The sequence below is a fragment of the Aulostomus chinensis genome, chromosome 19 (genome assembly GCF_037954235.1).
Source record: "Aulostomus chinensis isolate RoL2024-O1b breed Wild chromosome 19, RoL_Achi_v1.0, whole genome shotgun sequence".
In the NCBI taxonomy this organism is placed as follows: Eukaryota; Metazoa; Chordata; class Actinopteri; order Syngnathiformes; family Aulostomidae; genus Aulostomus; species Aulostomus chinensis.
Window position 1 is genome coordinate 20,721,147 of NC_141338.1, and position 12,158 is coordinate 20,733,304.

At 45.8% G+C, this 12,158-nt stretch overlaps 1 protein-coding gene across 2 annotated transcripts in view; it reads right to left on the reverse strand.

Moving 5' to 3' along the window:
• Window positions 1-12,158, reverse strand: part of LOC147244349 (uncharacterized) — a 51,124-nt gene that overhangs the window by 17,261 nt on the left and 21,705 nt on the right. For both annotated transcript variants that reach the window (XM_086186985.1, XM_086186986.1), the window contains exons 4-6: window positions 6,629-6,740; window positions 5,912-6,102; window positions 5,676-5,760 (exon numbers count right to left, since the gene is read on the reverse strand). In XM_086186985.1, coding sequence (XP_086043111.1) covers window positions 5,676-5,714 — 39 coding nt within the window. In that variant the 5' untranslated portion in view covers window positions 5,715-5,760; window positions 5,912-6,102; window positions 6,629-6,740. The remainder of the gene's footprint in view (window positions 1-5,675; window positions 5,761-5,911; window positions 6,103-6,628; window positions 6,741-12,158) is intronic.

Sequence of the window (12,158 nt, forward strand, 5' to 3'; positions counted from 1 at the left end):
AGCAGCTTGGACGGATGCAAATGTCTGAAAAAGACGTTTTGTTTTTTTTCCCCAGCCTTATCAATGACGGGTTGAGTTCCTCGCATCACCGCAGCTCTGTCTCCTTGGTCCTACACGTCCCACAAAGCATCTCTTTAGCATATTTTTGTTGCTTGTTTCTTCACCTTGCTTTGTTTCCACGGACCTTAAATGACCCTGAACCAGTGCTTGAACGGCCTGGAGGCTTTCACCTGGCGTGCTTAGAGAAAATTGTTCTTTGGTATAAAAAGTGTTAGAAGTTTTTGGTTTTGTGAGAGTTTGCAGAGATTTACTGAGAGGAGGCAGAGATTCATCTCTGGCCATCTGCACACAAACAACAGACAACGCAAGGCTTTTTTTGAGCTGCAAACAATAGATTTGATCAACTGTCTGGTCCGTGTATAACCAGAACTATGTCAAACATTTCATTATTTCAGCGTTTGTGACCACCTGGCTACTTCGCCCATTGCTGTTTGGGTGACGCCAGCTTGATGTGCTCCTATCCCAGCAGCCGTCAGGCGAGAGGCGGGGTTCACCCTGGACGGGTCGCCAGTCCATCACAGGGCCAACATAGAGAGACAAACAACCATTCACACTCACAGTCACACCTACAGTCAATTTAGAGTCTGGATTAACCTGGTCCCCTCTTGATGTCTTTGGCCCGTAGGAGGAAGCTGGGAGCTAGAATATATACTGTATACCAGACACGAATGTCCTCTACATGGCGGCTTCACCTGCTCACGGAATGACAGTAACCTGGTCAGATGAGTTCTAAAGTCTGTAGATGGAGAAACAACGATTACTGCACACAGATGAGTGTGTTCATGATTTGACTTTCTTTAACAAACTCTCTCCTCACAACTCTTTCAGTGCCACGAGAGGGGGGGGGGAGGGAGTGATAGAGAGAGAGAGAGAGAGAGAGAGAGAGAGAGAGAGAGAGAGAGAGAGAGAGCTGTGACATATATAAAGCATATGACCGCACATAAATAAAATCAAATTAGCAATTCGTGTCAGTATTTTTGTGGTGGACACAACGTGGAGGCGACATGCAACTGACTAATAAATCAAGCAGCAGTCTGTTGTCCTCCATTCACGTCTCCACCTCTCCACCCCTGTGACCGACTGCCATCCCTTCTACCCGGCCAGTGGTTCAGATGAGAGTGAACTCTGGGAATCAAATCCTGGATGTCTCACTATTTAACAGAACAAAAACAAGTTCACAATGACTCCTGAGCGCATAGAAGTTGTACTAGAAGTACATGTCATATTATACTGACCTGAATATTGGAGGCAAGACACGCAGCAGTACTGCGGTGTCTGAACTGAACGTGTTTATCAGGTGAATTACGGCTTCACGCTGCATTCGTCCTGCACTGACACTGCTGGAATACTCCAGACACTAGAGCTCCTTCACCTCCCAGTGAGTAAAAGTACATCATTTCTGTGTTTTACAATCCAGATGTCCTCATCAGAATACCCAGTGCAGGAGGTGTGTGTGTGTGTGTGTGTGTGTGTGTGTGACTGTGTGTGTATAGGGGGGTTGTTTCTCATTCTCTTCTTTTTCTTTGACATACTCATGGACACTTCCTGCCTCGACCAACAGCTCCCACAGCTAACATCAGCTGCATGGCAGTACTTTATACTAGTACGACAGAGTTAAACTGTTGGATTCCAAGTACGACCTTTGAGGTGAATCTCGAGATGTTTCTGTGAGCTGACAGATTATGAATCTCATTCCAAACATTCTGATGTCACCTGAGAGACCAAACACAGGATAAACTAACCTCATATTCAGCAGCAGCATCATAATAATCATCATGGTTGTCATGGCGGCCGTGTTCTCCCACGGAATCACAAATCCCCGATGGATCACTGAATCTTCACAACCTTTTATTAAATTGGATCTAAATCTATTAGATTTTGATCTAATCAGAATGATGTGTGATTATACAATTCTTGGCTTGATTTGTGACAGATTAACCAAACATAATCTGATAAAGAGGTTACCGAGCCCCTCTCAGGGCAGATTGGCTCGTCTAGCTTAGCGGGGGATGCGTGAGACTGCAGGTCCTGAATATTGATGATGTGAACACGCTGAGCCCCTGAACCCTCAACACTCACAGCATGACGCCTCTGTAATATGGGACATTCGGCTCAAAGGCACCACGGGCCAAATTCTGTCAGCTGCAGGTTCAGTTTGGCATGAAGCTGTTTTATTTTCAATAATAAAAAAAGAACACATCAAGTGTTACCAGACCAAATGGTAGTTTGAAGCTCTGTCTATTGCTTGTTATCATCCTCCAAGAAACTGCATCCGACCAGCGGGATGGGGGACCAGGAGTGGGCTCATCTCCTCACACACTGGTCCAGTAGAGACCAGGAAGGTCCCCTGAGAGTACAACACACACACACACACACACACACACCTGGTCCAGGTTCACCAGCCCAGCTCTCCCTAACCATCGTTGCTGAACCACAATCAGGAGCCTGCTATTGCAGCTGCAGCGAGGAGCTTTCAACCGTCCCTCACCACACGGCGTCCAGCCATTGTCGATGTCACCCCGTAGTGGTGCTCTGAAGACCAGCGTAGGATTTTGTCCCCCCGGCTTCTCCGGGGTCTTCAGAAGTGGTTACCTGGCCAACTGACAACACAATCCTGGGCCTGGTGTTCAAGTTGCTGCCTCCTTCCTCTGCTTCTGCTTCTACACATAAGTAAAGATCATCTCACATCATGGCTGGAGCCATGCAGGCCTCATCCCAGGACCCGGGGACCAAGACCGTCTTCCACTGCTGCCAATAGAGCCTTCCTGCTAATGCACGACCCAGAGGAGGGAACTACAATACCAGAGGGAACCACGATACCAGAGGGAACCACGATACCAGAGGGAACCAAGATACCAGAGGGAACTACGATACCAGAGGGAACCACGATACCAGAGGGAACTACGATACCAGAGGGAACCACGATACCAGAGGGAACCACGATACCAGAGGGAACCACGATACCAGAGGGAACTACGATACCAGAGGGAACCACGATATCAGGGGAACCACGATATCAGAGGGAACTACGATACCAGAGGGAACCACGATACCAGAGGGAACTACGATACCAGAGGGAACCACGATACCAGAGGGAACTACGATACCAGAGGGAACCACGATACCAGAGGGAACTACGATATCGGGGGAACTACGATACCAGAGGGAACCACGATACCAGAGGGAACTACGATACCAGAGGGAACCACGATACCAGAGGGAACTACGATATCGGGGGAACTACGATACCAGAGGGAACCACGATACCAGAGGGAACTATGATATCAGACGGAACTACATTGTATCTGGTCTTGTGAGAAGGAAGTCTTCTCAGCAGCTGTGATAAATTGCTCACCTGCCAGAGAATGTGTTTAAGTGTGTGTGTGTGTGTGTGTGTGTGTGTGCACGCGTGCATGTGTGTGCACGCGCATGTGTGTGTGTGTGTGCACGCGCTGGCCTTACCTTCTCTCTTGTTTCTAAACGAGAGATGATCTCAGCCTGCATGCTTTCATAGGGTTCTCTGTTTTGCTGCTTGGTTCTCTGATGGTCTGCTCTCTCTGGTTCTACAACCTTTAAAACCTCTCCATGCACATTTTCCACCTTTCAGGCTCCAAACACTTGTACTTCCAAGTGAAGTGGACTGAAATATTTCTGTGAGTATTTGATTCATATTTATTGTTTTTGATCACTGAAGGAAACTTTGAGATGAGACTTCAATGGTGCTTAATTTGAGGAAGGAATTTCATCACGTCTACAAATCCAAAGCTGCCCAAATAAATGACGGTGTGTATCACTGTAAGAATGATAAACGTAAAAAGAAAACAATCTGTAACAAGTGGAAAGGATGAGCCTCATCCAGGTTGAGGCAGCATGCTGGATGCAGCCCCCCAACCCCCCCCAAGCTTCTCCTGTTAAACTGAGATGACACTTTGACAGGTTTCCTGTTATAATAAGACTCAAAACCAGGTTTCTTCCCTCATCATTTTCTGTCACAACTGTGTCAGTCTGTTATGTTTTTTTGGGGGGAGAGATGCTAAAAAAGTGTGTTTGGGTTTGTGTGTGTGTGTGTGTGTGTGTGAGACAGACAGAGCCAGATGAGCAGGCAGATGTTTCCGCCATATCTACTCCAACTGTCTGAGAAAGAATGACAACAGCTGGACCAATGCCAGATGCGCACACACGCGCGCGCGCACACACACACACACAGTTACCTCTACGTATTATATTTTTTCTTTATTTTCTCTTTACTCAGATGTGTTTTGCAGCACCACGTTGACTTTATCGCTGCTGCTCCCTCAGAATTTTATGGAATGTCATGAGGTCACAGTCAGGCGATGTTTAGATTAATTATGATCAAGATATGTGTGACAGGACATCAAACGCTGACACCTTCACATCTGGACCTGTCAGATTTCTGACTGCTGGCTCCACTGCAAGTTCTCGTTTCCAACTACAAGTACACCAGTGTATGCTTCCGTATGCTTCTGAGGACACTGAAGCAGAGGAAGGAGCAGCGCCGCCACAGAATCTTTGATGGTATTGATTTGATATTGGACTACCGTGAGCCGGCCACGTCAGCCTGGACACGTCTGCAGTCATTAAAGATGGGGCCATGAGCTGCGTCTGTCACATCTCTTGTTCTCTACAGAATGTGAATCTGATGACTTCACGCCCATGGTGGGGTCTGGAACGTTCTGACACCGACACCCCCCTGCAGAGCTGTCTACTCTGGTGTGCACTCGCTCTCAGTTGGTGTCTGACCAACTGGTGCAGTGACATCACATCAAAGGTCGGTGACATTGACAGTCAGCAAATGAAACGCTAATGTACGATGGGTTTCGTCCACCCTCTCTCCACCATCTCCTCTTTCTTTTCACCACCACCCGTAACCAGACCGGCGTATTTAATCGCCGTACATTTAGAAACGTCTTTATACACTCGTCGAACAACCAGACCAAACCAGTGCGCCTCTGAATCACCATCTCAGTCCAGAGGATGTACTGTAGTACTTGTATGTTCTATTACATGTGTGTAGTTGGCATTTGTGTGATACGTTGTATGCTACGACAATGTCATCTATGTGTGTACCCATATATAGAACACACATACATGTATGCAAATGTACATTAAGTCTATGTGTACATTTTTCAGCTGCTCAGGCATGCTACCCAAATTTCTGCAGAAACTGACACTGAAGGTATACCATGTAGTACCGTACCGTATCATACTGTACCATAATGTACCATAATGTACCCCATTATATCGTATAAACATGTAGAGATAATTGGACCTCACAGGAGAGGTGACTGCACCTCCGAGCCAGAAAAGAAAAAGGGGCTCGACTGACAATGTATATCTGGTCAGTTCTTGAATGCATCTCTGTCTGGAGAATGAGCCTTAAGAGATTTTGGACAGATGAAGTGTTCAGTGGAGGCGGTCTTCCTCAGACCCTTCAGCTTCTTAAACTGCTTTTTTCTTAAGAAATAACAAACAAACAAACAACAAACTACAGCAGCACTGACAGTGGTTTATGTCCAAGCCATCAGTCAGTCTGTGTGAGCTGCAGGGACAAGAGAGCAGGTGAAGCTGTGGATGCTGGGAGGAGTTCACTCTACCATGTTGATTTCCTGCTCCGGCTCGTTCTTTCCCTGCATGCTGACCTCACTTGGCCTGTCGGGGAAGATTTCCTCTTTTTCTGACCTAAAGAACACGTGAAAATGTTCAATAAATCAAATATACTTTTTTGTCTTGATATATACAGTAGTAACTACTACATACAACTCCAGCACATGGAGGTACAGCAGCTGCACAAATATTGTCATGTTTGAGTCTGACTGGTGTGTTTGGGCACCTGTGGGAGCGTTGGAGGACTTTCTGTGTGAAACAGCTCAGCCTCTTAGTCTCTTCCTGGTATCTCTGCAGGTCTTTGCTCAGCAGGTTATGGAGCGCGCTCAGTGCCTCCCTCTGGAACACCAATCTCTCTGACTGGACCACTCGTTCAGTGATGGAGGCCTGAAGCTCCCGGCAAGCACACAACTGCAGCTGCGAGGGAATATGAAGCAAAGCAGCATGGCTACCAGATCTTACAACAGCAGGAGTCTGGGTGTCCAAACTTGCTTCACCACCTCCGGGAGGTGCATCGGTGGATTCCGCTCGCTAAAACAAATCTGCTGTCACTCACGGAGCTTCCTTTTACGGCCTGACTTTCTGAGAGCGTCTTGTTTCATTTGTGCAAGACTGCAAATCAAATAAAGGTGGATCAGCTGTGTGTGCTGGGCTTTCTCTCCTCTCCTGCTTCATCTGACCTCCAAACACCTCAGTCTGTGTCAACACTCTATTTTGCATTTGTAATTTTTAGGAATACATAATATATCTGATACGCCAGTATTTTACAACTAATTTGGCCAATAGCAGCTATGTTCAGATGACAATATTCTATATTGATGATATCCTCCACCATAGTGGGCGACACGCACTGATGCATTGAGCGTCTCCAAACATGAGCCACTAGCCAAGCTTGGCGCCGTGGCCGTTTGGTTTGAACGCTCAGGAGCAGCTCATCACTTACAGTGGACGCCTGCAGGCTGGAGTTCCTCTGCTGCTCTACTTGTTTCTTCTTCTCCTGAAGATCCACCAGCTCAGAGGTCAACTGCTGCTGACGACCTTTGATCTGAAAGTGTCTGACAACCCAGAAATAAAGTGATGGTTAGATCAAAAAAATGAACTCATCAGTTAGAATCCACAAGATGTAATCGCGTTTTTGGACCAAAATACCATCAAAAATTCAATTATGGTCATGACTGAGCTACGTTTGTGTACTTCTGGACTGGTGTCACTGGTCTTTGTAGATGTGCACAGAGGTCAGAGCACTGATTTGGAGGGAACTGCAGAATGACAAAATGTCACGATATGTTGTTACAAATCCTCCATGATAGCAACTGCTCACATGCTGCCACGCTGCAGGAACGAAGGAAAAGTATGACAACAGTACTACAACGTTTCCATGCGCTATTCCCGAGCGAGGTTAGTTCAGAGCTCTCTGCATTTTCAGTGGAACTGAGAATTAAATAAGTTAAATTCTTATAGTCAACTTCATTGGCACTGTTTAGTATCATTACTGTATGATATTATCATATTGTCATTTTAACTTTATTATTAAAAACTCATAAAATGGTAGTACACAGGTTGACTGCTGTCTCCTGTATTTAGTGGTATAAATACTGTTGATGGGAAGACGTAAGACAAGAACGTCTCTCTGAAACTTGTCTTCAGCCTGAGACACACGACGACACCCTGCTCACATGCAAAAACAGGAAGTCAGACGTCCGAGTCAACAGTCGATCCACCGTGTGTGACACGCTTCCATGTTTGAGATTTTGATGAAAACACAGAGCAGAAGCTTTTACTGCTCACATGTTGCGGTTTCACGTCTTTAACAAAAAGCCTGCATCTCCTGAGGTCAGTGAACACAACACGCCATCTCTGTCTACTAGCAGCCGAGACAAAAGCTCTCACCCTCTGGAACGTGAGAATACGCCCTCCCTGAGTACACACTCCAGCGTTCTCTTAAATACACAGGTCAGGGTGGGGAGGTCATGTGACTGAGGAGTCACACCATCACGTGTTGTTGTTTACATCAGAGCAACGTATTGTTAACTGCCATTATCTCTTCTAGACTTGTATTGATGGAATTAATAAGAGTAGAAGTAATGCTCACTGCTACAGCAGTATTTGTACTGCCAGTATCAGTTGTAGCAGTAGTAGCACTGTCAAGACAGGGTTTCTCAAAGTGGTGTCCAGGGACCCTAAGGGGTCCATGAGAGGGAAATTAAATTTTATTAAAACAGACTTTCATAGAAAGACATTCACAAGGGTTTGAAGCTTCAAAGCAAAATTCTGATCAGTTTCAGGGGCGGATCTACGAGAACGATTGGTTTCAGGGGCGGATCTACGAGAACGATTGGTTTCAGAGGCAGATCTACGAGAACGATTGGTTTCAGAGGCAGATCTACGAGAACGATTGGTTTCAGGGGCGGACCTATGAGCATGATTGGTTTCAGAGGCGGATCTACGAGTGTGATTGGTTTCAGGGGCGGATCTACGAGAACGTTTGGTTTCAGGGGCGGATCTATGAGCATGATTGGTTTCAGGGGCGGATCTACGAGAACGATTGTTTCAGGGGCGGATCTATGAGCGTGATTGGTTTCAGGGGCGGATCTACGAGAACGATTGTTTCAGGGGCGGATCTATGAGCGTGATTGGTTTCAGGGGCGGATCTACGAGAACGATTGTTTCAGGGGCGGATCTACGAGAATGATTGTTTCAGGGGCAGATCTACAAGCACGATTCCTGACATATCAGACAGTTTGGAGGGTTCAAGCATTCATCATTCACAAGTGCGATGATGGAAACCTCCAGGTCACAGACACGGGACACGTGGCGTGTGCAGCAGATCCACTCCAGAAATGACTACAAGATATTTAATCAGAGAAGTTCAGCGGTTGAGGAAGAGCAGGTGGTAATTATATCTTTCCCTTCAAAACACACACTACAGTATTCATCAAAGTATTTTGTATTTTGGAGCAGCCTCTGTGTATTAGCAGTGATACTCTTGTACTAGCAGCACTGGTCCTTCTGTACTTGTGACACCAGTAGCAGTAGCAATAACGGCAGTAGTAGCTGCAGCACTACTAACTTGTACTGAAGGGTTCAAATGTAGCAGGTGTAACATTTGGAGTCAATCAATCAAATGACTCAGATTACAACTACATAAACAAAAATGTGTAGAGTGCATCAGCAGGAGTTGGAAATAAATCATCTCTGATGTGTATAAGTGCTTGAAAGGATCCAGAATGAAGAAAAAAAAACTTTAAAAAAGTAACCCTTAGAATGTTTTGTGTTTATTTGTTGCTGTATAACCAGCAGGATCACTAAGAGTAGTAATATTCCTCCTGACACCTGTGTGGTAGTAACAAATTCAGTAGCAGGAGTTGTGGTACTAGTGACACAAGGCGTCAGCAGTATTACAGAGGCAGCACCACATTACTCGTAGTACTGGTAGTATAAACAGACAGTAGTACTGGTAGTATAAACAGACAGATTCCTTCAAACTACCTCATACTCTCTGTAGACCCGGAGGCCAGTCAGCATGTAGTGGAGCCTCTGACCACTAGGGGGTGCTGCACCTCTGCAGCAGAGCAGCAGGCGACGAGAGGCAGAGAAGTGTTTTGTTTGTGAGGAGAAGAGGAGGCTCATCATCTGATGACGGCCTTTGATGCACAAACTGGACATCGACGTGCAGACGACACAAACAAAGGTGCAAAATACAAAAAGAACCTCAAACGTTCTGTTAATGAGCTTTCAAGAGGTCGACCGTGTGTGTGTGCGTGTGTGTGCGTGAGCACGTGTGTGTGTGTGTGTGTGTGTGTGTGTGTGAGATCCTGATACTCCAAGCAACCAAATGTCTGATGTCAATAATAGAGTATCTGAGAGAGAGAGTTTTGAATTCAAACTCAAAGATTTTTCAGTCTCAATGTTAGGATGTGGCCTCCACGTCCCCTTGTCCTGCTCTAAAAATCTGCATTACAGCAAAGTAACCAAACTTTCCTGGATGTACTTGAATATCAGGAAAATTCCCCATCAGGCAGACTTCCAAAGAACAAAAGAAAATAAAACAGAAAACACTCCTAGAAGCTTGAATATTACAAATCTATTCCTGCTAAATAGCGTGAACGGAGCTCCTCAGGGCTCAGAGCCTGGAGCCGCTTACAGTGACCCAGCAATCGCAGAGGAGGACACGCATCATTCAGACTGATGGAAAAGAACCCATCATTTTTGTCTTCCTCTTTTCATATCGGAGTCCTAGTTTTCACAGTTCACATACAAGAAAATCAGACTTCCTATTTTAAAAACAGGATTAAGGATATTTTTGTGTAAGCGGAGAATAACTTCCTGTTGTCTGAAGCACTGAACCAAATATTCTTTAATTCAGTTCTCGTAAAACAAGATTCATTCAACCAGCTGCTGCTTTTGAGAAAATGCATCCATTTTGTTGAGATTCTTACGAGCCAGTTTTGATTCTTTTTTTTTGTCAATCGATGCGCAACACAACATACAGGTTAGAATAAAAATACGATAGTGACAATAACGGCAAGACGTGACCGTGCGTGAAGCCACGGCGACCGCTGCTGGTGCGCGTCCTTCACGGTGATGTTGAGGGAAAATCTCAAACAGAGTTGAAGAGTTTGAAGATTCATGCAAATGAGCCTCTGCCAATCAAACCCTCTCTGAACCAATCGGAGGGCTGAACATCACCCATCGCCCTGAGAAGAGTGTAATTACCAATGAAAATCACACACACGGCCAGCTGTCAGAGACTTCTGATTAGGTGTTCACGTAGAGAGGAGTGTGAATAGGCCTCCATAATTACAGCAACGTATGTGACAAACACGTTTCTCTCCATAATTGCAGGTAGACAACGTGTGGGTGTGATATACTTCTTTACATTATTGTCGGCATATCTCACCACTTGCAGCCTGAAACATACAGAACTGTCAGTGTGTCAAGGTTAGATATGATGTATACAGTGTGTGTGTGTGTGTGATTCTTTAAACATGTATGTAAATGAACATGGATGTCATTCCTGCCTCGACACTTTCAACATGCGTGCAGTCATAATCACGACTGCTGTTGCAAGCGTGAGCACATGAACACAACCACCACCATCATTCACCGGCTCCACCTTCTCCTGCCAGGATTCGCTCTCATTCTTCTGCCAGAACATCATTGTCGGCGTGCTCGCAGTCGCCTGGTCGTGATTTTGTTTCAGGAGTTCACGATGAAGGAAACTCACGTGGCTGAGAGCTTTGAGAAGATAACGAACAAGTGAGAGTGACGGTGTTAACATCTTGAGACCAGAGGAAGATAAGAGGGATGTGAAAGTGTTGACAGCGATGAGGAGAAGAAAGACAGATGCTGAGAAGAGAGGAATCTCTGCTGTGCCGATAAAATCAGGTATGAAGAGGAAAAGGAAGACCAGAAGCAGAGAGGACGGCAGAGAGGAGCAACACCTCCCTCGTCTCTTTTCTGTCTCTCGACTGTCCGAGTGACATCAGTCCCCACCAGTCCTGAGACCTCCAGGCCAGATCCTGATAGGCCTGTTTTATAAAAGCCATTTGAAAGTCTAAATAATTACACTTTAATTACATTTACACTTTACCTAACAAAGCTTTCACAGACTTGTTTTTCTAATAACTTTGCATTTCATTGCATGAAAGCACAGACCAACACCTGGTTTCACCTATAAATGCGGTTCAAGATGTCAGTTTTGCTTTTTGGATGTTTAAATTTTTCGTCTCAAACTGCTTTTACGAACAGCCAGTGACGCGTGTCCTGAGTGGCGAGGCTTCCTCCAGGGCTGCACCGGAGCCGTTCAGGCACTAAGGTGGATACCCAGACCTTCCATGCTCCACCCTCTGCTCCAAATATGGTCACGTGCTGTTCATACAACGAAACGAATTAGTGGGAGCCAAAATATGAAGCTCGAGGCTTCCCAACCAACTGACGTGTGATGTCACAGCGGCGAGGTAGACGTCCACTGGTGCGACCAGTGCAGGAGATGAAGCTCCCGCTGGACAGGAAGTAGAGGCCAGATTCACTAAATCAATGCGGCGTCAAGGGCTTTCAAAGGTTGCAGACCGATTTCACGGATGGTTTCCTAACATTTAAAGAGAATGGAGAGATCCAGGCTCGGAGTGGAGGAAGAACACGGAGACGAGAGGACGGATGACAGAGCTCAGCTGGGATTGTTCCAGAACGCCAGCACGCCTGTTGGTCTTGGCATCTACTTCAGCTCTCCTTGCGTAACCTGACTTACGAGTGCTGGTGTCTGTCTATGGGAAAACATGACCGATGGACTCAATAAAACCGCCTCAGTCAGGCAGTGCTGCTCCTGTAGCTGGTTAGGAACTCACATTTGATATTAGATATTTCATGAACATCCTCTTTGAAAAACAATGTGGAAGAATAAGAGCTGAAAACAACATTCTGATGATCAAATATTCTAAAATGGGTCCAGCTGGACGGTTCCTAACACCTGT